General features: G+C 43.1%; 3 protein-coding genes across 11 annotated transcripts in view; 1 reads left to right on the forward strand and 2 right to left on the reverse strand.

Moving 5' to 3' along the window:
* The window catches only part of ncoa7b (nuclear receptor coactivator 7b), a 46,022-nt gene that overhangs the window by 4,123 nt on the left and 15,317 nt on the right, over positions 1-26,582 (forward strand). For 2 of the 8 annotated variants that reach the window (XM_086018826.1, XM_086018837.1), the window contains exons 4-12: positions 3,392-3,517; positions 3,596-9,365; positions 9,699-9,794; positions 9,878-10,034; positions 10,581-10,690; positions 10,756-10,876; positions 11,870-11,957; positions 12,706-12,802; positions 13,857-14,220. The gene's annotated coding sequence lies outside the window, so the exon portion shown is untranslated. Of the gene's footprint in view, positions 1-1,482; positions 2,190-3,391; positions 3,518-3,595; positions 9,366-9,698; positions 9,795-9,877; positions 10,035-10,580; positions 10,691-10,755; positions 10,877-11,869; positions 11,958-12,705; positions 12,803-13,856; positions 14,221-26,452; positions 26,566-26,582 lie in introns of those variants that run through there. The other 6 variants (XM_086018831.1, XM_086018832.1, XM_086018829.1 and 3 more) reach the window with 6 other exon arrangements.
* fdft1 (farnesyl-diphosphate farnesyltransferase 1) lies at positions 14-6,955 on the reverse strand. Of its 2 annotated transcripts, XM_086018840.1 has the most exons (8): positions 6,725-6,955; positions 4,894-4,991; positions 3,651-3,834; positions 3,353-3,481; positions 2,923-3,114; positions 2,585-2,761; positions 2,288-2,440; positions 14-2,112 (listed from the first exon to the last, which is right to left on the reverse strand). In XM_086018840.1, exons 1-8 carry the CDS (start codon positions 6,821-6,823, stop codon positions 1,897-1,899), a joined length of 1,248 nt encoding a protein of 415 aa, XP_085874966.1. In that variant the 5' UTR covers positions 6,824-6,955; the 3' UTR covers positions 14-1,896. The 2 variants fall into 2 exon arrangements, with proteins under 2 accessions (XP_085874966.1, XP_085874965.1); XM_086018839.1 differs by lacking the exon at positions 6,725-6,955 and having other exon boundaries at positions 4,894-6,676.
* Positions 7,733-14,643, reverse strand: gata4 (GATA binding protein 4). The gene is made up of 6 exons (XM_086018844.1): positions 13,824-14,643; positions 10,526-10,692; positions 9,869-9,994; positions 9,680-9,761; positions 9,150-9,313; positions 7,733-9,077 (listed from the first exon to the last, which is right to left on the reverse strand). Exons 1-6 carry the CDS (start codon positions 14,359-14,361, stop codon positions 8,952-8,954), a joined length of 1,203 nt encoding a protein of 400 aa, XP_085874970.1. The 5' UTR covers positions 14,362-14,643; the 3' UTR covers positions 7,733-8,951.

A 26,582-nucleotide genomic window follows, 5' to 3' on the forward strand; every position in this document is an offset into this window, starting at 1 on the left:
TTCACTAGCGCTGTAAATTGTTCCATTTCCTTTCCACTTTTATTTGCTGTAATATGTACAAACACATCTCACGAGGATCACATTACATAGCAATGTTTTCTATAGCTTTACCTTTGGTGTCTTTGTGCTGCCCAAAGCTCTTTTAAGGACACTTCAATAGCAGCCGCACATTTTGCCCATGTACAGTACACAAAAACTCACAGGGTACTATTGCTCTTCCACTTTTAAGTTAAAAAAAAAAAAAAGAAAGAAACATCTTAGGATGATAGACATTGTTCTACAAGGGTTTTTGAACAGACAGAATATATGTTGCCATCATCACAAATGAATACCTAATTTGAGCAAAGTCAGAGCTACAATTTGAAACAAAATTCAACAACGTTGTCCAAAATGGCTGTTTTACCGAAAAACTTGCTGTTCAATTGTTCAGGCTTTTGCTTGCGTCCTGTCAAGATGGGCGTGACCACCCAATTGTGTGTCCATTGGTAAAACTGGTGTTGCAGGCTCTTTTTTTTTTTTTTTTTCTCAAAAAGTCTCACGAATCCTTAAATTGACCATCAAACTTTGACGCCGGAGGCAAAAAAAAAAAGAAGAGCTTGGCAAGGAGGATTAATCCACAAAATGGTCGCTGTCCTGTTGAAGTTCAGGCGTGGGTTCTTGAGACTTTGTTTCATGGATGCTGTGACCATTTTGTCTCATTTAAATTGCCCACAAGGTGAAAGATGCAGCATAAACAGTCATTTCAAAATGCTGGCGAATTCGAGCACACAAAACTGTGCGTAAACATTGGATTCCAAAGCAGGCCTGCAGAGGCAACCTCATGAAAAAGACGTTTGAGCATTCGTTCGAATTTCGACGTTCTCCCTTTCGCTATTATGGCGCAGCTTCAGATGGTTTGTGGTGGCGCCCACCCCACCTACACATGGGCCAGTCTGTGTTATGTGTATTAGCGTGAGCGTTTGCTGAGGATGTTTTTCCCCAATCCATACTGTGCTCCCCTTACAAGGAGCTTAGTCTGTAGTTGTTATTCTTTATTTAATCATCAGTCTCTTAACCAATAAAATGCACCAGAATAGACACGTGGCGTCGTCGTAAGCCCGCGGAGGACGTTCCGGAATTCTTGCGAGTCATAATGGCCGCTCACGTCGATCGCGGGAGCCCTGAAATGAGTAACGGCAGTGATATAGACGACGGGCTTGTGGACTTTGAACCGGTCGAAAGTAATATATGGTTAAGATATATGAATGTAGACAATGACAATATCAACGTCTTTGTAACAGAATAGAGGTTGGTAATTACCACTCGATATTTTTACATTAAAAATAGTGCTCCCCTTGCACTGACACTATTTTGAAATCTTTGATTGAAACAGTAAATAATAATAAATTATATATCGGGCCTGCGTGCAAGCCACATGTCTAAGGTCTCAAATTCTTTTGGGATTATGTTTCTGTCTGCTACAGGGACTGAGATATCAATTATTTTGTAGCTGTTTAATTTCTGGGAGAACCTCAGGTTTAAGAGGATGATTGTATAGTCGGCCATAGGTTTTGGGGAGATGTTGAGCCAGGCGCTTTAGGCTTTAATAGGTTAACAGTTACTGCACTCTTGCATTTTGGGTGACAGAGACTCTTCACGCTTCACTTTATAGCCACAGGATCTTATGAAATTTGAAATATAATTTTGTATTATTGTGAATTCAGTTCAATAGCATTTGGTCAGATCGATTTTTGTGGGGCGGGCCTTTGGCCGGATCTCGAATAAATGCTCAAACAGCCTTCCACGCAACGTGCTACTAAGTGCTCATTTGCAGCGCGTCCATTCACCGGAGAAGTGAACCTCCGAGGGCAGTGAAGGGGCTGTCGTGAGTCTGTTTAGTTTTCCTTTTGTTGAAATTTACTGTCCCTGCATGTCGCCGGCACCCTGCGCCGCCGTGGCGCTCAGGTACTGCCAGCTGACAGCTGCCAGCAGCATGGCGGCCGACAGGTAGACAGGCGACAGGTGGTGGCTCCTGACGGGCAGGCCGGACGACTGAGATTTCTCCCGAATGAGCGCCAGGATGCGCAGCGTCTCGTCCCGCGACGGGTCGGCCAGCGAGACCTTGTGCACAATCTGCAAGCAAAACCACAAGCTTCCAATGTTGCCATTTGGTTGACATCGCGACAGTGAATCATACCAAGGTTTTTCAGGTTATTTTCACTTTACTTGAATGATTTTCCTGACAAATTTTGACTTTTACTCTTTACATTATCAAAACAGATACAAAAAAAAAAAAAAAGACGGCCACCTCCTGGCTGTACTGGCTGATGATGTTCTGCACCGCTCGCATGTTGGTGGCCTCCATCATGAGGGTGACAGCCTGTCCCTTTCGAATTTTCACCACGCCCTGGAACACCAGCGGGTTGTTGTAGCATGATGACAGAGTAGCTATTGCCATCACCTGTTCAAGAAAGGAATCACAGATAAACCAACATCTCTTTGAAAAATGGAAAAAATGATCAATTTAATGGTAAAATAGGCGATATATAAACATATATATATATATATATAAACAAATGTATATATATGGGTGGGGTGGCCTTACCTGTGGTATAGCGCAGAAGTTGAAGACGCTCTGGTTGCGCAGGCGGGCCAGGTAGGCGATGACGTCCGGCACGTGGCGCAGCGCATCCGTGACCAGTAGGTTGAGGCACGACAAAGCCGATTCCAGCTTCTCGGGTTGCGCCAAGTCCTCCAGACGGTCCGCAAACTGGCTCCACGCCTTGCATTAATAAAACACGCAAAAGAACTCAATGGGGTTTTAAAAAAAAATAAAAAAACATACAACCCATATTTTAGGAGTTCTTTTCATATTCCTTGTTTTGGTCTTAACAAAAGTGATGCGACGCAAACACTGGCACACATACGCAAAGATGATCGCACCTCTTGTGGCCAGAAAGCACGTCCCTCCTTTGTGTCCTCCAGATAGTCTCGGATGATGTTGGTCTTCTGGAGGAACAGGCCCATGGAGTTGGCCAAGTCCGTGTCCCAGCCCACCTCGGGCTCCTCCAGCTGGGACGCCGAGAATAGACGAGACAGGCCTACGCCCACCAGCCCTGCCACATAGTGGCAATACTGCAAATAGGGACACAGTCGCGCTTTGCTAAATGTTTGCCAACAGTGCTGCCTGAGTGCATAGTGTCAAAAAGTTGAAGATTTGTTTCACGTTCCTGAAGTGAAAATACGTGTGTGTTCTGCTTCGCTGACTGCACGTTACCTTCAAACATGTATCACGTATGTGGAAACACATTTCTGAAATGACTTTACAAGGTATTTGAAGATGTTTGTCGGAGTTGTGTCATAAAAGGTTCACCTTGTCCCACTCCTTCATGGATCCCACTTTTTTCTCCAGGAATTCGGCCATTCCGACTCCCATCCGGTGGCAGATGTCCGAGATGACCTCCCGGTATTCTTCAGCCAGGTTTCGGAATTCCAGAGATATCTGTCAATTGTTGCCAGCCAAATGTTGACCCAAAACGTAACAAAAATCTCTGAATCGGATGTAACAGCACGACATACTACAAACATAAACATATTGTTGTATTATCTGTGTTAGGGCGCCAAATGAAGCGGCCGTTACTTCTGTGCTTTTTCATGGAAAAGCGACTGACCGTGGGGAAGTCTTCCAGAACTTGCCGGTCTTTCTCCTGACTCTCGCTGAAGCTCCAGGCGTCCTGGTACAGGTAGGTGTGGAAATCATTCAGCATTGGAACTTTCCTGTCCAGGGGGATGCTCATATCATCCTCTACTGTGTCCAACGCCCGTAGCACCAGGTAGAAAATGCACACGGCATGTCTAAAATAAGACAGAAAACATTGTATGGGGGGAGGGAAAAAAATAGCGAGGGTGACTGGCTTGTCAGTGGACCCCGCAGAAGAACAAAGCCCATCCGACAAATGCTAAAACACCAATTTATTTCTCAACGTCCTCATTTATTGCGTTTTGTCTGACATCATCATAGAAATATCACAGACACAGTCAAAACAAAGCAAATAAAGAGCAACGATTATTTACAAGGAGCGCTGCAAAGCTACGGGGAGACATCTGTCTCAAAAGTGATTCACACAAATACATCCGTGACATTTACGTGCTTTTCAGATCCACAAATATATTTGAGATTTTCACATGTGTTTTTCAGATCCAAAAATAGTTCGCACAATTTCTTCTGCTGCTGCTATTTTGACCGTTGCTGCAGGGGTGTAGAAGAAGACGTAGCAACAGAAGCGCACCCTCAATGTCAAGCAATTGCGAGTGTAACTAATTAGGGTACTATTTTGTTTCCCCACTTTGTGTTCAACACATAATAGAAATGGAAAAATGACAAAACTCGTTCCTGTTCAACGGAGGCCGCAACACTGCCGCCAAACGGATGGAAGAGGGACGGGCCTTTCCACACGTGAAAAATAAGCCCTGGCAGTGAAGCGTAGTTCTGAGTAAATATCTTGAAACTGCGTGACGTGAAGCAGAAAGGAATATTAACCAACGACAAGACGCGATAAATGCACACACAAGATTAAAAAACAAGTGAAAATCGTGGATGCATTTGTGGATCTGAAAAAGGTGAAAATCGCAGCTCTATGTGTGTGAATAATTTGGAGACAAATATCTCCCGCTACAAAGCATTGTCCCTGTCAAATAATGAAGTCAATAAAAGTCCATTTGTTTAACCTAATATGATGAATACCGTAATTGCGATCACAATATAGATAAAAAATAATCGTGATTAGCAATCTTAGCCAGAATCGTGCAGCCCAGCGCGTGGGTAGGGTTAAGTGAACGCGACAGGCGTGCAGACCATGGGGAGAGCCCCGTGGGGGCGGAGTCCACGTTTGTTTGTGTACGACTCTGACTCACCTTAGCTCGCCGTCCAGGGCCTGAATGACGGCTGCGAAGCTCCTGCTGGTCTGGTTCAGGTACACGTAACACGTTCTCAGGCTCTGGCTCATGGACTCCTGGCACGACAGACAACACAAGGCCGCGTGACGACCGAAGCCCGCCGCTCTCAGGGCGCTGGACGACCGGGCGGCCTCCCGCAGGCCTCGCTCGCCCAGCCTCCGACCCGACAGCAGCGAGCGGGGATAGGCGGGCGTCGGGCCCCGCGGCGCCACCGACAGAGAACGCTTAAACACGGCCAGCGAGATAGGACACTTGCAGCACGCTCCGGCGGCCATGCGACGTCAGTGGAGCCCGAGTGGACGAGCGAGAAGCCGCGGTGGCTCGACGCGGGCGAGGGCGTGGAGGGCGAGCAGCTGCTGAGCCAACCTTGGAGGGGGGCATTCGATTCAACACTTTGCGACGGCGGGGTCTGGAGGAGCCCCGCCTTCCTCCGCAACCTTTCCGCTAGCTTCGTAGACGTACACGAATAGAGGATATGTTTGGCAGGGAATCGTCCGTCAACGTCGCCGCCATATTGAATGTGTCAATACACTTGGAAAGGTCTATTTGTCCTCACTAGTTAGACAATTCCGCGCACCAGTACAGTGCTCGTCAAACCTTTTACACAGATGTTTTATTCCTTCTCAGCAGGTCTCCAGCCTTTTTTCGTAACTATGAGGGCAGTAACTGCTAACATTAAATTTTATAGACATACACGTAAATCACAAATTGTCTCGCGAAGTAAATATTTACATTTCCGCTCATTTTCACTATATAAATGATAACTAGGGAGAAGAATGCAGCAGAGCTTGGTCAGCAACAAAAAAATATTCAAGAATTAAAACCAAAAAATCTGCAAAAGTATTGGTCACATACATGCGAGTAGATGAAAACACTCTCAAATTTTAGCGGCAAAGTGGAACCGTTTAGGGGCAGTCTGGAGCCCAGCTTCTCAGTATATTTTATAATATAAGCCAGTGATACAGTATTATGCATAAGTGTATTGGGCATATGTTACATATAAAAATTATACCAAAATAAATGTTTAAAAAACTATTTTTAAAGGTTAAATGCAAATGTATTGTAACTTTAAAGTTAAATACAACGGGGCTATATCTGTACTTTCAAATATTCCAGTATTTAATTATGAACAAATAGAATGGTTTATTTTACATATACCGCACAGTGGTATTGTGTTAGCACTTCATAGGCTTTGCTTCTGCCCTTTCGTTGTTAGTCAATACACATGTTATTTATTTATTTTATTGTGATTTTAAATCTACCTCTGTATGATGTGTGAAATCCAATTTCTTCTGTTTTTCTTATCTGTTGCTAAGTTATTTTCATTCATTCTTATTCGTTTGATTGTTGATTAACTGTTTAATATTTCAGTACGTCCTGCACAATTTGCTGTTGCCTATCAAGGTGCAGAACTGCAACATGTTCCGGTTGCAGGTACAGTATAACGTTTGACAAAACAGTGGCTTCTGTCGACATCTAGTGGCCGACAAGTGTAACAGCATAAACCTGTGGCTCCTGCTGCTGAGTTTCCGCTTTAAAATTATGCAATTTGCAGACATATCTCGGCGTCATACGCTGCAACGTTATGGAATTTATTTACCATTTATTTTAAATAAAATAACGTTTTGGGTCGTTCTTGTTGATATTTGCCGGGGTGACATTGGCGTCAAAACGGCGGGATTAGCGGTCAAAACTCTTACATAATATATCCTCCAACATTATGTAGAAGATATGAAAGCTCCCTTTGTTGTCTTGCTTTAAATGACATGTTTGTTCCATTTTTACTCACGTAATCCAATTTGGGCATGACGGCTCGGCAGCCTCCCATTTTAAATTTAAAGAGGTTGTAAATCTCCTCCGGGTGGCCCAGAGATTTGAGGACGTCCATGTTGCCTCCTTAATCGGACAGCAGGAAGCGTAAAAAAATGCGCGTGGATTCTCTCCATCCACGAGAAGAAAAAAAAAAGGCACACGAAGCTATATATGAATACTGGGATGCACTTTCAGCTTCCTGGCTGGGGCCAGATCGACTCACGCCTCCGATTGGCTGGCATCGCATGGGCTCAGCGGCCAGTAGCCAATGAGCGAGCTGAGCGGCTGGTGTGATAACCCGCCTACCCAGACGTCAGCGCAGCTCGGTTTTTCATTGGCTCTTTATTCATTCATCATCCCAGGTGTAATCCAGACTCGCAACTATTGAACCTCGTTGAAACTAGCTGGAAATGTAAACTATTTTATATACAAGGTTGTGATTGGTCCACTTGTGAGAGGAACGCACACTTTTTTTGTACATTTAAATATGATACTGTATTGAAAATATTGAAATATTTGAAACCGCGCATTTACACAATCGATATAGCTTGATGATAGATTTACTGGTGCTTTTCATGGCATTAAAAATATACCTGCACAATCTATTGTAGTGTTTTCTAAACCTTTATTGCGCCAAGGCACATTATTTAACATTAGAAAATAATCACACGCACAAATAAAAATGGCATAGCTGACATAGATAAATTGAACAAAGATACATTACTTGTAGTAAATAAATGTAGCTTTCCGGACCAATTAAGTGAAACTTCAGTGAAGGGAGGACCTTCATTTAGATATAGCATCTTGTAGCATCTATAGGAAATTCTATCTGAAGGCAGGAAATTGGTGTACCCGCCAATATTTTCGATTCACGGCAGGGCTTGGTTCCTATCCGTGAGAAATGAACACTATGGTTTTTTTATGTCGTTTTGATGTGGTATAGAACAGGACGGGAATGAAATGTTGAAAATAACTAGAGTGAAACTGGAGTTTGCCTTCCCTTTATTAAACATGAATGTCATCACGTCAACTCAACACACATTTCCACAGTGTCCCACTGTGTGTGCCAGTAGAGCCACAAAGAGAAGGTAGTATAGATAGTGTCACGTTAGTGCATCCAAATGCATCTTCTGGGTTTTTGCAATATAGCCTAAATGGTGATTTTTTTTTTTACTATATATATATATATATATATACTGGAGTGGAGAGCCCTTACATACATGTAAATAAAAGTTGCCGCTTTTGGGATAATTACATGCAGCAATATAATAAACCACATTTACACACTTGCCACAAAAATACTTTACAGTCATTATACACAGTGAAAACTTGAGCTTACTGAGCTGCATGATCATTAATGTTGACATTGCTATGCTGTGCCTTTGGCAATAAATAGTACTGTATAACAGGATCCCTACAGCAAGAGTGAGGACCTCATTTTCTCTTGAGAAATTGAAAGACAATGACACAAAGGGCTCTTTTTTCATGCCCAGCGCAAGTCTAGCGCAAAGCGCGGTTGTAACTGTGCGCATGGGTGGAGTTTTCATTCTTTTAGTGTTTTCGTGGACACGCACAGTTAGAAATGGGCATTTGGCGTCTTCCAGCCCCGATCAAGCGATCCCATAGCTGTGCCGCAGCCAAGGGGGTGGTTTTTAAAATATGAAAACAGAGCCCAAAAGTTTAGCACATTCATCTTTTTGGTCAAAATGTACAAAATAAGGAAAGCTGACAATTTAGTTTGGTGTACTTTGTGTCATTTCTCCATAGAAAATTCCACTTTTAACAGAACATCTGGCCAGTTTAATAATCATTTTTGGGTCTGAAGCGAACATCCACAAGCATGGTGGACACAATGATAAAATTGCTATCATTTTAAAGGGTTTGAAGATGATATCTTGATAATCCGTGACTGAAAATCCCAAAGCGTTGCCGCGTGACCCTGAAATGTAGCAACCTTTCTACATTGTGGCTGTACCCCGTCACCTTCAGCATGTGCAACTTTGGCTGAGTAGATGTGTCAATACTGCCCTTTAAATTCAACTGACCTGTTTATTGTGTCACATATTGAAATGAACATGAAGCCTTGTGATTGGATCAACTGCCGAAACCTAGTTCTCAAATCAAAACAGTCGTCATTTGGAAGAACTTTGTCACAGTGCTGCTCTTTGACGCTCCTCCTCCGTCAGTCCACGCACGTTTTCTTTCTAAGCCAGGATGAGGTTGTTCCACGGCTCGGCTTTAGAGCCCGAAGAGCCGCCGTGGCCCCCTTGGGACATCTTGAGCGCGAGGGTCCCGCCTTGAGCCGTCATGTAGGCGGGCAGAGCAGAGATCTGGTGCGAAAGGTGAGGAAATGTGAAAAACATCAAACTAAATCTAAATCGAATTGCGCAATTGGGTTGTACCTGCGTGTGTGCGCCGTTGTGGGTGTATAAACTGAGCGTCTCCGGTTCCGTCTTTATGTGCCGGGCCTCCTCGGACATGGAGGAGGCGCCCGAAGAGGAGGAGGGGGTGGGTCCCCGGGGAGTGCTGCTTGGTGTCATCGGAGTCCCCTCGTTGCTTAGAGGCCCTGTGGTGCACCACACTGATGTTCATCACACAAACACTGACACACCATAGCGGTAAGGCAAAAACTCTACCCCATTTTCTGTCTTTATCTTCCCCTCTGTCCCTCCACTCTGCCTCTCCATCGTGTAAAGTGCCTTGAGACAAGTTCTGATTTGAATTTCTGCTATATACTGTTCTGTAAATAAAACTGACTTGACTTCGGGCGCTAACCAAAAATAGAAGTTGTTAAAAACAAACATTTATATGAGGGAGCACAAGAAAAACCCTTCACACACACTCTGAGCCGAAACAGAAAACCTAGCCTTTATCTACTTTTACGATTTTACCATCTTCAAATTCATATAAATAATAATCATTTCAAGCTAACCAGTTTGGCTCTTGTTCAGGTTCTTGGGTTTGCGCTTGCGGGTCTGGATCCCCTCTTTTTTCATGGCGAGGGGCCGCGGGACCTGTGGAAAAAGGAGAGGTTATTCTGCCACTCAGTAATATACAACCACAATAATAAACACAGATAGCATGTTCTCCTGTTTTATGTTGTATTTTTTTTTTTTTTTACCCCGTGCAGTTTCATGTAGAGGCCGCAGGCGTTGCACACGGGCTCTCCTTCTGCGTTTCGTCGCCACAGGGTGGTGGTGGTGGTGTGACAGTTGGTGCAGGACAGGCCCACCCTCCGGGAGGCCGACTGGCGGGCACGGACATGCGTGTCAGATCAAGGGACAGAGGTTAGTTCAAAAAAGGCGCTTAGGAGTGTGTTTTAATGAGTTGAAATATGTTGAATGTGTCTGGCTAATGACACTTGAGACTATGTGTGGTCTTGTTTTGTTGGACCTGACTGCAGCGTTCAATAAGGTGGATCACAGTATTCTGTTGGCTCGTTTGCAGCACCAGGTGGGGATTAGTGGTAGTGCTCTTGAGCGGTGTAGAATTGGCAGACAGAACTTATTGCTGTAACTGCCTTAGTTTTTGTATGTCTGATTTTTACTCCATGTACAGCACTTTGAATGCAGCAATGGTTTTTAAAGTACTCTATAAATAAAGTTAAGTTGGGTGTGAGTATCTGAGTCAAATACTGTATGGATTAAAAAAAAATATATCACAGATGGTTTTGGAATGTATTCCCCATTAAAAAACAGGGTGTGGTGCACTAGACTAACAACATGAACAGGGGACAAAGGTTTGGTGTCAAGAGAAATAAAGCAATTGTTCCACCCACCAGTCGCCTCTGGGGCTTGATGAGAGGTCTGTTGATGCCGTTCATCTTGTGGTAGAGCCCGCAGGCATTGCACAGGTAGTGGCCCGTGCCGTCCCTCCTCCACAGCGGCGTGGACATGGCCCCGCAGTTGACGCACTCTCGGCCCTCTGCGAAGTCATCAAAAAGGTCTGTGGACGCACAAAGACATGTTACACATCCAGCGTGAGCTGTGAATGATTGTAATCTTTCAGAATCCGTAACACTGCTAGAAAGGCAAAAAAAGAAGTCACGAAAAGCCTCCTAGAACAGCTAAAAATGATTTGGGATTCATCAGAGGGACCTGGTGGCAGGTGTGTGCAGACTCCCTTTGAAGTACGTTCATTTCAATGTGATTGGTTGATTCTAAATCCCAAATGGTGTTTCATATCACAACAACCTTGTATTTGAACACTAGGGGTGTGTAGACTTTTTATATCCACTATATGTATGGCAAAATACAGTATACAAGGCCCTAAACAATAAATACTATATTTTTGAAAAAATATAATAATTGCGTATGCTGTATGGAGTAAGACAAATACGGTGAGCTCTTGAGATACGAGTATAATTTGTTCTGTGAGCACTTAACTCAAAACACTTGTATCTAGGATCACCTTTTTTCCATTGAAATGGAAATGCCATTAAACTGTTTTATCCTTCCCCCAAAAAAGTTGTAATGAGTGTTCATAATAACTTTGCAAAACATAAAGCGACTATTAAAAAGATTACAAAGAAGTAGTTTGCGCATGATGATAAATTCACTGCGGCGTCTTCTGTTGTACATGATTTGGCCACCAGGGGGCAGTATAATACAGTTATGCAATGATAACCGAGGAAGAGTTTCACAACTACTGTAAGTGACTCAGTAAACTGTAGTAATATTAGTCGTTTTTCGCAGAAGATAAAGAATATATGTGAGTATTGTTATATTGTCTGTCTACATGTGTTGATGCGGCATGTTTACAAATATAACACCGCAACATATATGCCATTTGTTAGCCAGTCTATGGCGTTTTGCATTGTCTGGTGGCGTTAAGCTATCTGAAGGCAGAGATGAGTTGCTATTTTCAATGCAAAATGTTTCATGTTTACTTTGACAGTAAACGTCAATGGGGATTGTTGTGCCATTTGCGCTTCAATTTGTTTTTGCAGACAGCTTAAAATTAAGTACTGTGGTGACGAGTGAAGGACTTTTATCTTTGTTGTGTTGATTACATTTTTGCCATTCTCTTGACATTGTTGCAACCACAACAAATCCTTTTTTTTTTGTTTTGTTTTGTTTTTGTTGTGTGTTTTTTTTGTGGTGCGGTGGGGGGGTGAATCTAGATTAACTTCCAGAAGAAAGTCGCATCAACCTTCAACCCCTGCTTGTGTGTATGGTGGATGAGTACACCAGCAGCAGCAACAGCGAGAGGTAGGCCCCACTGCTTATCTGGCTGCCCCCTCAAGAAGATAAAGAGAGGGCTCGAAATAGAGACGCAAAAGAAGCTTCATCACATTAAGAGACATTTAGAGACTCGGAGTCCGAGGCTCTTTCTCGCACCGATAACGTGACGTCCGACCACCTGCACAACCACTTAGTTGGGGCCCGGTAGATGAACATGTGTACATAATAAGTCCAAATTAATGTGTGCTATCTTTTTTTTTTCTTTCCCTCTGCTGTCTAATATTAATCTTGCGATCCAGCGAGATCTCATCCAAGGCTGAGAGCAAAACAAAGACAAGGAAAGGAAGCTAACCTTGAGTGCGGAAGCTAATGTAGCCAACACATCAACACAAGACAATGCACTTGTTGCACTGATGTGTCATGTAGAAATGTCAGCGTGTCTCGTTATCACGCCGGCCATTTAAAAACACCACTTTAGCACCCGAAGAGGACAAAGGTGAAAGCGGGAAAATCAACCGTGAAGTTAGACAAATGCGTATTATACATCATATAAAAAGGCCGCAATGTCACTGTCATTGTATTACTAATTAAAAAGTGGGATGCATTGGCTTGGAACACAATTATGCAGAATTTGTTTCTTTAATCAGATTGATGTGATTTTAAGAGGTCATTTCATGAGTGGAGTGTGAGTGAAACCATCAGGTTAGAGGTCAGATTGGATCAATTGTCTTATCTGTTTAACACACCTCAGTGTTTTTCCTCTGTTTTCATCCAGCTGATCCATGGGGAACATTTAAAGAAGTCACTGTGAATACTAAAGGTCCAGTGGTAGCATATACGACATGAAGATTGATGTCATTTAATGTCCTGCAGTGAGTATTTCAAATCATAGACTAGAGCTCGACAATAAAGTTGCACTCATAAAACGAGAAACTATAGGTACATTTTAAACCCAATTATTGAATTGTGTTGAGAATTTGTTGGATCTGAAAATTACCAAACGGGGACGTATCAATAAATGTACAGTACATTATGGAAAATGTTGACAATTTTAATAATTGAATTATGTAGTAAAAATTATTGCCTGTTAATATGTTTACTATAACATGCAGATGAACAATTCACAGTTTCAACTGTTAGTGTAAGAAAAAAAATGTTACACTTCAAACGAAATATTTTTTCCCTCATTAAGTCCAACTTAAAAATGAATGGTATGAACTTCATTTATTTTCCTGTTTTCCTGTTTTTGAAGTATAAATAAGACACGTGCAATGTTTCGTAATAATTGCCATAAATCAACTTGTAAGAAAAAAAACCGTGCTGTGGATAACTACCAAGTTATTTATATATTTATATATTTTCTAATTTAATACGGTATTCTGCGGGGGGAAAGGGGTTACATTTTACGTTTTCCAAAATTACAACGTAATGCCAATCAAAATGTAGTCGTTCGGCCTGAGCAGAATTGAGCTCGATCGTGTTTATAAAAATCAAGATTTGGTTGGAGTACAGCACTGTTAAAATTGAACTAGACTAAAATAAATGCAATAAACGGACACTTAAAAAGGGTAATTGTGTTGACATTTAATATGGAAATTACATTTCTTCTTTTTGTTTTAATTTGGCCAATTTGTAAATTGTTATGTCACATTTGTGATAAAGGAATTCCATATTAATACAATTAAGAACTGCAACATCTGAAAAAAAAAATATGCGACTTTTTGACTTTTGAAAAAAATGTCATTGGATTTTTTTTTGTCCTGCAACTTATATTTCTGAAAACAACTGTTCACATTTTTTAATCAACATTTTTCACGTATTGTTACGGCAAAACTTGAACTTAAAATAAATGCACTAGTTAAACAGTGACTTCGTGACCAAATCCATGCTCACCTATATTCGGATGTCGTGTCCCGCCATTTGCAGCACCTGTCTGCAGACCGTGGAGCACCGGACTCTCGAAGGGCGACGACGACCACGTTCCGCCCACGTTGGTGCTCATATAGGCCGGGTACGGGCTGTGGTAGGAGCCGCCGAGCCCCCGGGCGCCGTAGTGCTCTCGCCCGTTAGCAGAGATGCTCAGCGGGCTACCGTACGACGAGGCCGCCGCCGCCGCCGCCGCAGCGGCCGCTTGGTCCTTGGCCCCGACCGAGGAGAGCGGCGGGCTTGCAGAGAAGCTGAACCGCGGGGACACCGGGGAGTGGTTGTACGAGGACTCGACGCCCGGCTGAGCCCAGCCGGAGTGGCTGGAGGCCGGCGTGCCCTGCTGCGACGCGCCGGGCGACTGGAGGTAAGGCAGGCCGGGGATCATCTGCGTGACCACCCGGGTGGTGGGCACGTAGACCGGCGACGTGGCCGCCGAGTTGCTGTGTAGGAAGCCGGCCTCGTATGAAGGGTGTCCGTGGTTGGTGGTCATGATTCCCTGGTACATATCCTCTCCTGGAAGCTGCACATCCGACTCACCGGAACCAATAAAAAGTTTGGGTTCACGTGTGAGAGAAATTATAATTTTGATTTAGAAAATCAAAATACAAATTTAGAATGTGACTTTGTGCGTGCACATCACGTCTGAATTCGTGCAAAATAGGAGCTGCTCTTGCTGCTGTCCGGTCAACCAGGGCGATTGACTCTTATCAAATTAAGAACTCGTGAAGGGAGAGAAAAGAGGAGGAGTGAAGAGTGACTTACCTAGATCAAGATCTCTCGCGCTCTCTCTCTCTCTTTCTCGGCCTTGCGCTCTCAAAACACGTGCAAATTGCAACGTTGCATTGGCATTTTGCTCGGTTAGGAGGTGTTATCTAAGACAAATACATTTTGTGGATTTTAGAAGGCAAAAGTTGGTTAAAATGTGTTCATTCGTTGAGGCAAAATCGCACAATTCACACTGATGCATGGCGCAACATTATAATAAAGAAATAATAATTAATGATTAAAGAGTTCAATTGAACATTTAGCTCAAAAGGGATTTCGCAAACAAAAAAATACAGCAAAGGAAATTTTAGGAGGAGAAAAAAATACGGTATAATGAACGACAAATTAAAGTTTAGTTTTTTTCCCATGCTGGGGCGAAAAATCTATTTTATGTTTATTAATATGTTAAATGTTCATTTCAAAACGTCTTATCTTGTTCTTGTTATCTTGTGTTTTTTTTTCCTGGATTACAGTACAATGATTATTTTTATGCATAATATCCACTTTGTTATTGAGGTCATCTTTGAAAGCAATAAAGTCGCACTGTAAATCTTTTTGAAGCATAGTAGAGCTACAGTGAGAGACATGCTGTTGACAGTGTGTACATTGTCATATCTTCTTCAAATACATTAACCATGAGCCTGTGCTTTCGATTGACTTGACAGCCGTATAGATCAACATTAACAGTTGTTTATATTTGGACTTTTTTTAAGGGTGTTAGACGCCTTACATAGACATTATTATACATAATTGTGGTTTAGTCCTTTTTAATACAATATATATTTGTAATATGTTCATCATTTTTCGATCTATCTAGCTATCTATCTATCTATCAATCTATCTGCTAGCTATCCTGGGCCCACAGAGTGCAGGTGGAAGCAAATAGAGCAACATTTCCTCCGTGGAAATGGGGAACTGTCATCAATGTGTAACTGCACGCACGCTGATAAGATGGCTAATAATATTAAGGTGTGTCCGTATTTGAAGGTGTGTCGGATGAAAGAGTCTTTGAGTGCTGCTCCAATAATTATAGAAAAAATAGCCCCCCCCCGACCCATTAGTATGATATGAAAAGGCCTTTGTGATTCCAGTAGAGCTGACCTACAGAGAAAGAAACAGGGTGAAAAGTTTACCAAAATAAGACGGAGCTCATCCTCTTTTTCTGTTATTGTACAGTACATTGTGTGTTTGCACATGCCACGTTGTATCACTTGACACAGGCCAGAGCACACCGAGACTGACTGTGTGTGTGTGTGTGTGTGTGTGTGTGTGGGTGGGGGTGTGTGTGCGTGAGTGTGTGTGTGTGTTTGTAACCACTAACCAAGCGGCTGTCCAATGGGTTATGACTGAGAAGGTGTCAGACTAGCTAGAGAGCCTGTGCTTTAATCCATCTTTCCTCCTTCCCAAAATAATTAGCGTAGCCACAAATTACACCAATTACAAGTACAGTCCAAGTACTGCACGTCTTTTTCCTTTATTTATCGAGCACTTGAAAAACAACCCCGCGGAGCGTTTGTGACTCGTCTTCTGTGAAATGTGCAGTCTAAATAAATGTCGCTCGTTTAGATGTTTGGAAATGTGCAATGCAAAGAGTTGGGAAGTATTGTGGCGTGGTGGTCGTGGTTACCATGATAACAGGGAGCAAAAATGAACCGGGCAACAGCAAAGGAACTGTGCGGATAAAAATTGAATGATAACGCAGGGTGTAAACAACAAGTAATACATTTAGCCATAGGAAATCTATTCAAATCAATAATCTGCTGGCATCACAAAGATGTTCGTGCACGGCATGCAGTATGTCTAAAAGAAGAAGAACAACAGTCAAATGAATTCCTCTTTAATGATGGAGTGACCACAGAAGTGAGGCGAGTTGATATTAACTGTCGTAAAACTTCACTTATGTTCTTGGAACGAACCTTAAAAACGTCCGACTCCAAAGCGTCCCGATGTTAGTCATGTTGCACTGAGCAGCCAGGACGGAGACGCGTCAACTGCTTTCCTTTGTCGCAATACATTTTTCTTATTTGCCATTAATGGTAACTTTACATTGCGGCACAAATACAAAAAAAAAAAGCCAATGAAAAAGCCGACATGACATCCATCAAGCCATCTTTTTTTTCCAATCGCTCGTCAGCATGATTTTGGGCCTTTCGTCCAATCAGATTTTAGCCTCTGTGTCGCCATGCCAATCTAATCTGCCCAAGCCTTTTCAGAGTCAGTCATGCAGGTTTATGTAACATCAAGTATATCAGCAATGTTTTTTTTTTTTTTTAACCTATCAGATTCCAAACTCAGCATTTTTCTTTGTGTGATTGTGACACCTTAGGACAATTTGAAGTCATCTATGAAGTACGTTTTGAAATAGTGGGACTGACTCAAAGTTACACATGGAAAGAGCTCCTTCCACTTTGCAGTGATGTTCATAATTAATGAATGTTTTTTTTTTTTTTTTGGAGTGACATCCTTTCGGGTCAAGGTATGTGGCTGAAGCCAAACGTTCAGGAAATGCAAGTCACAAAATATGTGGAGCAGGCACCAGGAAAACTGTCCCCGTCTTGGCTGGGCCAGAGTCTCAATCATGTGGGGGTCAATGACTTAACCGTCCCCCCCCCCCCCCAAACACACACTGGGGTAGACTTCTGGCTCCAGGAAGAAGACATCACATGGTTACGCAGGAAAAGCCAGCAGCCCGAGAATGCCGCCAATAGCGACGTGGAAACACCAACGTGTCTCGTGTCATTTGGCTGCATCGGCGTTTTTTTTGTTTGTTTTTTTTTTATATAAATACCTGTATTCTTTTTTTAAATTTTTTTATTTTTCTACATCTTTCTATTACCGATCTCACCAATTTTGCTCGGCTAATCTGATCAGACCAATCATCGGCACACCGCTCGGGTGTTCGTGATGAAACAGTGCTAATCAATATTGAATCAAAATTTACTGTGTGCGTGTGCATGTGTACGCTCGTATCGACGTCAGGTCTCCATGTGACTCATGTTGATGAATCACCAGCTCGGCGTTGACACTACGTCAAAAGCGCGTAACATCTTCATTTAATGGTCTTACAATGAAACAGTCGGCTCCTGCTGTTATAAATTCAAACATTCAACATATATATGTGCACTTATACATATATATATATATATATATATATATATATATATATATATATATGTATATATATATGTATACTTATACGTACATATATATGTGTGTCTGTGTATGTATTATGTACTTAGTCGAAACACATACCTTAGGCAGGTCTGCCAGTTTTTATCAATGAAGCTAAACTCAATTACTTAATAAGACTTGAAGCATGAAGTCATGATGCACAAACTGTTTAAATCTTTACCTTTGATCTAATTAACTGTATGCTTGTGTAAATTAGGCCTACAATAGTGCTCATTTAAAATGTATTATGACCTGGTTTTGGCTCTCATTAGATTATGCCGGTGTACCTAATGTTGCGTCCCATCAGTGTGCGTGCGTTATCCGACGGTATCTCCGTGTTGTGCTTGCGGATTAAGTGTGTTTGACCAGGTAAGGTCACAAAGTCACGCAGGCGAGACGCAGATTCTTTCTTTTTGCTAACCGACACTCACGTCGGCACAGCAGACGTGTGTTTCTGGGGCAATAATTAACTCCTCAGTTGCCGGTTCTCATTTGTGACGGTGTCAAGTGTTAAACTGGGCTGGCCGTTCGCACTGTTTGAAGAGCAGCTCAAACACGCCACGCCAGGCAATCACCGACACGTAATGAGGATTAAATGATGGGCCACACGTATACTAGCGCAGCATATCACTGAGAGGTTACTGATACTGGACCGGAGTGATCTGCTCCAATTGAAAATGTTCCATTTTTTCGTAATCAGCAGTAAAACATGAGTTGCTTTTACCCAAAACACAGGTTTGTTTATAGTGGTTTTTTTTTACATGGCATACATATATATATAGTATATGTGTATGTATATGTCCCTCAAAATGGATGTGACAAGCCCCCTAATCTTCATCTTCTACTCAAAAGCTGTGCTGATCTCAAATCTAAAGCGATGCAATGCCGCCATCTACAGGGATCTGTTAGTCATTGCAGTGAATTACTTACCTAAATTTGAGACAAAATCTTTTTTTTTTTTTTTTTTTAAATGTACCGGCACTTGGATGACTTGTGGCCAAATTTGACGCGAGATCCTGATAAACGTGAGGGTCTAGGATTTTTTTAAATTTTTTTTTTTTATATGCAGTATACATTTTCTTGTTATTCTACTCGAGGCCGTGGTTGTATTTCAAGCTGCTTTTGTGTGTGTTTTTAGCATTAAAAGACGTACGCAGGGCTCGCAGGTCCTCTCCTGTTGATAAGCAGCAGCCAAAGTCCAGTGCTTAACAAACGAAGGCCATAGCCACACAAAAAGGAGTTTAGGTTCCACTGCAAAGTCATTTTGAGAGCCTGATATGATTTTTTTTTTTTTTAAACCGGGGACCGGTGTGAATACATCTGAAAATGCTTTGCTCGTGCTTCATGTGTTAAAAGTGGCGGCAAGGACGGTTGAAAACTGTTGGGTTGATGCTGCGGAGGTTCATTTTCTGCTCCTCTACTATCACCGTCAGTAACAAATGATAAAAGAAGGCAGGGAAGGCCCTTTGCTAGGACTAACGTCAAGCTAGGTAAAGGTGAGATGACGTGGTCACGACAATGGGGTCTGCCAGGGGGTCGCTCAGAGTTCAGCAGGTAAAGTTAAAGACGTGTCAAGATGGCGTTTGCCCACACTACGCCGATTTGCTGCCCGTCCAAATGTGGCCCTCCCCTTTTTGAGAAATGAGGAAGCAAAAAGGAGAAAAAGTGGCTCCGTCCAGGGACTGTCAAAACACAAATAGTCGATAACCCCGGGAATATTCCTGTTTGGACAAAAAGAGGAGGGGGCACAGCAGATGGAATGGAAAAGGTTTGAGAAAGAGAGAGCGAGCAAAGAAGGGGGACAGGCGAAGATGCCGCCAGACAGGAGGAGCAGTGGAAAACAAAAGAGGCTCCATTCTCGGCCCGCTCTTATCTGTCTGAGGGTCTTATCCGCCACCGGCTCTGTTAGTGTAACCCCAAATCCCTCCCTCCCCTCTTCTCCTTCCACCTCATCCCTCGAAACCAGCTCCAAAAAAAAAATACAAAGGCCCAGCCCTTTTTGGCCGCAGCCCGAAGCGGACCCCGTTATCAGCGCGGGGCTGACGTCATGGGGGCCCGCTGGTGCTGGGGCCGGAGACAGAGGCTGATAGCGCCGCAGGGGCTGCCTCCGCGCAGGCTGTGGGAACCGAGGACCCGGCCCACCTTGACCGGGCGGCCCCGCACATCCGCCACGTGCACACACACACGTGCGCGGTTGCAGAATATAGAATATGGGCATTTCTTCAAGGTGAAACGGGCATGACAACTGATCTAATGACCATAATATTAATATTGACCAGATTTGTTTCTATCGCACGTTTCATACAAATGGCAGCTCGGGATTTGGGGTCCCATTCCAAGCTCTACTCTTCTTGGTCTCGGTTTTCGTACGAATTTTGTGTTTATGAAATGCGATTTATACTCTGGAGTGACTTAGGGTTTTTTTTGTTCTTCATGAAGCATTTTTTGACTGATGCGACCTATAATGTAGAGCGACTTATGGTCCGAAAAATACTTACTTATATTTCAATTTCTCAAGTTTAAGGTTTCATCGAATGAACACGTCATAAACTACGTCCTGTCGGAAACCTCCCAGAGGATGCTGATAAAATTGAATATCATCATTCACGCATAATTCAGTGTGATTATAGAAGGGGGGGTGTCATGGGGGGACTTTTTTGTGACCGTTGCCAGCCGATATGTCTCCGTAGACGTCCGTAGTTGCACAGAGGAGACACCGCAAATGCTATTCCACCCTTTGTCAGAATTATTTTTTTGGGGGGGGCGGGGGGACGGGACGGGTCATCGGGTGCAAGTTTGATCTGAGAGAAGCGAAAAGGGCGGCAGCAAAGCAAGTAGGCCAGTTTCACATCATTAGTTGCAGGTGCAGCACTCCCAAAGAGAGCAAACACCCCAACCCCGGCGACTCCCACGGCCCGTGTCTTCTAAACCCTGTTAATAATCATCCCTCAATACCTCTTTATATGGCACAAAAGCTCCCATTGGGGCGGTTTAATTTGGTTTTAGGACTGGGAGCGAACCGAGCCATCAATCTGTCCCGTGCGAGCACGTTCATTTCCACATTTTCCCTCCTCGGAGCGTCTCAGATGTTTTCGGAGATGGATCTCTCGGATGGGGAGTGGAGACACACTTATCAGTGGCTTGTCCCCGATAAGACGGGGAAGATTTGTAACGGTTGCGCTCGTTCAGTCCCACGTTTGTGTGTGTGTGTGTGTGTTTGCTGACTATTGCTCCCTTTCTCTCTTTCTGACCTCTGCTGGGTCGAGCAAGTGGGAGGAACAAAAGGCTGGCCTTGACAGACGGCAGTGGAGGGGTGAGACGTAGCCTAAGAATCGGGCGGAAAAAAAAAAAAAAGAAGGCGAGCGTTGTTTTCTCGATGCCTTGCTCTCACTCCCTCGCTAAACGCCTAAACGGCGGCCTTGGGTGCGAGGAACTGCAAAATAATGAGCCAGGTTGCGGGGAAGGGATAAAGAAAAGGAAACAAAGCTCATTTTACAGGTCGCAAGAGGTGTAAGTGGAACACCATAGCAGTAGCTGGCCGATTTGCCCAAATTTCCCCGTTTTTGTTCTCACCAAAATTCGATTTCCAATTTTAATTGATTTTTTTTCTCTTCGCTGGCAGAAAAAGCAAAAGATGTGTTGTTGTTGGGTTTTTTTAATCCTCTGGGAGTTGCTTCAGGGGTCAGGAAAGTCACTGAATATCGCAACTGAATTGCTAAGGAGCACTGCTTTTCTAAACTGGCACTACTTTTTTCCAACTGTGGGGATGCACTTTAAACTGCGGAAACCGTAAAAATAAGTAAGAAAAAAACCTTGCTGACAAATATATTCAAACACACCTTGGACATACGTTGTCCGTGTGCAGATCATGCATTTCTTTCAATGTACATGTCATTGCCATTGCCGTGAATGAAATCAATTGTGGGGGATGTAAAGCAATCATTGCGGTGGTCTATTTTTGCTTTGCTTTTCCGCCTGCCCAGGATGAGTCAAATGACGTCAAAGTTATTCTATGATAAAGAACGAAGAAGCGGTCTGAGGCCTCATAAGACCACACAGCCCTTGCTTCTTTGACTTGGTGTCATGCCGTGCTGTCCAGTATGCAAGCATGCATATCTGCGCAATAGTAACAGACCTCATTAGTCTTTTTAATTGGTCCAGGGCAGTTGCGGTGGTCCCGTCGGGGGTCTGGCCCAACGCCGGCCTTAAGTAAACCGACTCGTAGGAAACACTGAGCAGACCGGCCGGCGGATCACAGAATGCAAAATCTGGCCTGGCAAAGACAACGTTTGATGCGGCGTCTGAGGTAGAGCTCGATGCGCTTTTTCCCTTCGCAAGAAAATTCCCTCAAAGCGACACTTATAAATGACATCGTTTCAAGAAAAAGTCCTCTTTTTACAAGAATAACCTACATAACCGTAAATGTACCGGTAAGCGATGTTGTGATGAAAACGTTTGAGGAAGCTGAACGTTTCATTGATCAACGTTACAATGTTCATATTAGATCCAAATCTCAGTCTTTTTATTCTTACAAATGCATCCTTTTTCTTCCCCTTTTCAGCGTGGCCCCAATACGACTTGGTAAACACGTCGACTACTCCCTTTATTGGACAGCTCTGCAGTCTTGATTCAATCCAGCAAAACTTTGAACTTCACTTTTAAGTCCTCATGGGGAGTTTGCTTTGTAGCGGCGCATCACCGATGCTAAAAATGTGCTATTTTCATCGATTGCCATGGCAACGGCAACATTTCTGGACACCACCTATGGTTGTTGTCCCTCTGCGTGCGTGCGTGCGCGCGCGTGTGGTGAGTGGAGCGGCAAGTGTGCGTGTGTGGCGTCTATGGCTGGACTGAGAATCCATCAAAGCTTATCATTATAAGTAAACATGACAGAGTGGACAAAATGTCTTGTGTGCCGCCAGACTTGCTATCTAAGCGCGAGCCGTATCTGCGATGATGGACTGATGTGGCGCTGCCTTGGTTCGAAAGCAGCGTCTGAGTGCGGGAGTGGGAGCACTCGTATACGTATTTATGTATACACGCTCACGCACACGTCAAAGATCGAAAAGCGCACACACCGAGACGGCAGGCGGCAATAGCACGCTCAAGTTGCCTTTAACACGGCCACTCGCGAGGACTATTACCTCAACGGTGCATGAAAAGCTGACTTGGGCTAAGTGCGGCCGGGGCGGGGTCATAAATCATGCTGGGAATTTATGGCTGTTATTTATCAGCTGCTCGGGCCTCATATTTGCACCTATAGACTGTTACTTTTTTTTTTTTTTTTCGGAAAAGGGATTATTATTGTACATGACAAGCCTCTGCTTTATGGCCGATGAGATCAGAGGAGAGTTAAAAAAGATCATGGCTGATTAGCCACACACACAACCTGTTGTTTTTTTTTAAGCATTTACGGTATTAGGAGTCCTGTAGCTTTTGTTGCATTAAAGTAGACATTTTTTTTTCTCAAATAAGATTAGCCATTGATTTTTAAATTCTATTAATTTAGCTCATTGAATAATTGCTCAATGTATTTATTGAAATAATTCAACACATATTAGTAAAATAAATTTACATACAACAAAATAATTGGTCAATGAATCAAATGAACTCATTTGTCTTCGTCGACTGGAATTGAAACATTTACAGCTACTGGTGAATATATTCGTCATTCGTCGACGTTTTCCAGCGGGTAGGCATGAGAGAGCGTCTCGCCTAGCTTGTCTGTGAAAATCATTTTTGTAAAGCACTGTAATGACTAACATATGCCTGTAGATGGCGGCGTGGCATTGCCTTGGATTTGACATTAGCACCGTTTTTGAGAAGAAGATGGAAGATAGATAGAAGAATAGAAGATAAAGGTTCGGGGGTGAATCTCGGCCGTCCCGTCAATTATAAGGGAACTCTGACAAGTTTCGGCACCTTACACTTGAACAGAGTACGTATTTGCGCATACTGAGTATGTGTCGCGGTAGGTAGTGGAAACGTGTGTATCGCGATCGTGAGAAAAGATGAAGCCACGGACGTTCAACTCGGCATCACTCGCAGCATGTTTCATATCTTGCATATCTGTAACTACATTATTTTGTCATTGCCCTTTTTCAATATTCTTTTTATTCTATTTTTTTCCCCCCTTTGTGAAAGCAGAGCTTCTACCTTTTCTTTTGGTACATCGTCACAGAACACAATATTCTGCCCTTTTTAAAACTCAAATCCAACATGTTTGCCCACCACGGTTACTGAAATACTGACATTTACCTGCATGTGTGCACAAAAAGTCTCCAAATCCTATTGAGCTTGCGTTTGCCTTTCTTAGCGTGCACGCATGTGTTGGGTCCAGTCAGTGTGCTCGTCTACTTGTTACAACACCGCTGATAAGCACGGTAAACAAGCCGGCACTGTTTGCTTCCCTACCTCAGTCATGTGATCGTGAAGAAAAATAACACTGACGAAAAGGGTGTTAAGAGAGGCCCATATTGCGCTTGTGTCCATCTTTTCCTTTTTCTGTATATTTTTTTTTTGGGGGGGCGGGAGGGACTCCTTCAGTATCCACACTCACGCTTTGAGAGCTAAAACCCCAACACTGATAACCTTTCGCTGACTGCTTCGTTCCGGGGTCAGAAGTCACGCGCTGCAGTGCCTCCGCTGGCTCGGCAGAGTGACAGTGGGCGTAGTGGCACTGGATGGTATACAGTAGAGAGGATTTTTTAAAGCTTGCGTCTCTTGTCACTTTTAGTCCCCCCCCCGTCTGGCTCTGTGTGTACGTGTGTTGTTAGGGGTAATTAACCTTACGGTAACCCGGGAGCAGTGATGCCGGTAGCTTTACTCCAAAATGTGCCTCCCTCATGCACATATTGTAATGAAAAAAAAAAAATTCAGAAATAATTAAATACTTAGGACGCCTTTATCCCAACAAGGGGACTCGCGAAAGTCGCTGAACAAATAACTATCAATTATAGAACACATTAAGAAAGGAAATGTGTGGTATTTACATCTTGAACATGGTGAAAGGCATTGCGGAAGTATTTAAATTCATCTTCACATCTGAGGGAGTGACATCATCGTTTTCAGCGAGTTGATTATTCATGTGTTCATGAACAGCAATTGAAGGAAGGAGTCAAGAGAGAAACAAGAATATTAAGGTTTATTGCACACTCCGTGTTGTCAACAGACGTGATTTAGCTTCAATAACCCTACGTCCCCCCCCCCAAAAAAAAATTAAAAAAAAAAAGATGGATTGCAGTGCAGTAGCTTAAAGGGAAAGTCACAAGAGTTTTGTGTTTAGATTCATGCAAAATTGCTGTTAAAGATTTCAAGAGGGTGCTCTGTGTGCTTAAATCGGCTCTATAAATAACCGTCTCTCCCTCTCAAATATTTCTTGTCCTAATTGGCTGGCCGCGCAACAGCCTGTCAAGCATCCTAAAGTCTTATTATAAACAAAACGGACAGAGGAACTGCCTTGCGCACGTTTTCTCGTGAAAACAGCCGTCTCTTCACACGCTTGCGCCGTTAGAAAGAATTAGGTGCCTCCTCGTATTCACCATCGATCATCGTTTGTGTGACGTGAGCATTGTCGGGTGTTTAGGTTTGGCGTCTTCCTGCTGCCGCGGCGCACTTGCCGTTATCAGCGGCGGTAGTCTAAGCTGGACGTCTGTGTGACGTCTGGGCAAAATCACTTCAGATCTCCTCAAGGCCCGTCCTAAGTAACATTTAAGGACGATATCGGCAATTTACTTCATCGGCAGTTTTGCAAAACATCACCTAAAATATATTTGAAAAGAAACCGAGGTAATCGCATTTTTCAATACGGGTCTCGTTTGAAAGTGGGCGAATGTGAAACAGGTGAGAAACGCAACACCATTTCGCTTTTGTGGCTATGGCAGCCCATCAAAATGCCTCACTTGATCCAAAGTGGATGCAATCTTGGCGTTTGGAAGTTTAATTTATTACAACTTTTGTCAATCAGATTTTTTTCAAGATAGGTCTCATTTGAAAGGGGGCGAAGTGTAGAGTGTGAACCAGGTGAGGAACTCAATTTTCGTTTTCCATTTTACTTTTGTAACAATTGGAAAACGTTAAATTATGTTTTTTAAACCGTAGATGAGGGAGAAAAGTCTTCACTCTTGCGAAAACTTGGAAAACATTGCCATCTACAGCTGATATAACGCAATTGCGGCATTTTAAGGGAAACGACAAAATTGCATCCACTTTGGATCAAGCGAGGGATTTTGATGGGCTGCTATCGCCACAAAAACAAAACCATCAGTGTATATACTAATTGTGATTCTTTGGAGGTACTGAAACCCGCAAGTTTTATACATACATTCACAAATGCTCAGTAATGGAATATACTGTGATTTGTTCTTTCTAATTCCAAATATAGGTTTGTAAATAAACGGTTTCAAATTACACAAAAAAATAATGCTGTGTGAGGGCAAAACCAACAAAACGTGACTTTGTCTCCCCTAAAAAACTAACACATCAACGCAAAGAATATTTATTTACTGAAAATCGATGCCACCTTAAAGGAAAAAAAAGTAAACAAGTACACGTGCCGATCACGCAACAAAAACTGTTCCTTTTCTTTCTTTTCAGACCTAAAGAATTCCTCGCCAAGGTACGCTGTAACAAACGATATGACTTTATTTCAAAAGCTTTCCACGATTTGGTGACGCCAAAGGTTGTCAGCGTCGTTGTTCTGTTGTCACGAATCATACAAGTCCGGTGAACGGAACGGACACACGCGCGAAGTGAGACTGTCTCGCCGAAATAGGTTCGTCTAACGTTAAC

This window comes from Filicampus tigris, chromosome 20 (genome assembly GCF_054856515.1).
Source record: "Filicampus tigris isolate MCC_2025a chromosome 20, RoL_Ftig_1.0, whole genome shotgun sequence".
NCBI classification, from domain to species: Eukaryota; Metazoa; Chordata; class Actinopteri; order Syngnathiformes; family Syngnathidae; genus Filicampus; species Filicampus tigris.

Coding starts and splice junctions, on each gene's coding strand:
- gata4 (XM_086018844.1), bottom strand. CDS start 14,361: ATGTACCAGGGAATCATGACCACCAACCACGGACACCCTTCATACGAG. Junction 9,995..10,525: donor TCAAGCCCCAGAGGCGACTG/GTGGGTGGAACA, acceptor CGTGCCCGCCAG/TCGGCCTCCCGGAGGGTGGG. Junction 9,078..9,149: donor ACAACGGCGCACACACGCAG/GTACAACCCAAT, acceptor CTTTCGCACCAG/ATCTCTGCTCTGCCCGCCTA.
- fdft1 (XM_086018839.1), bottom strand. CDS start 5,210: ATGGCCGCCGGAGCGTGCTGCAAGTGTCCTATCTCGCTGGCCGTGTTT. Junction 3,835..4,893: donor GCCCTGGACGGCGAGCTAAG/GTGAGTCAGAGT, acceptor GTCTTATTTTAG/ACATGCCGTGTGCATTTTCT. Junction 2,441..2,584: donor ACTTCTGCGCTATACCACAG/GTAAGGCCACCC, acceptor TTTCTTGAACAG/GTGATGGCAATAGCTACTCT.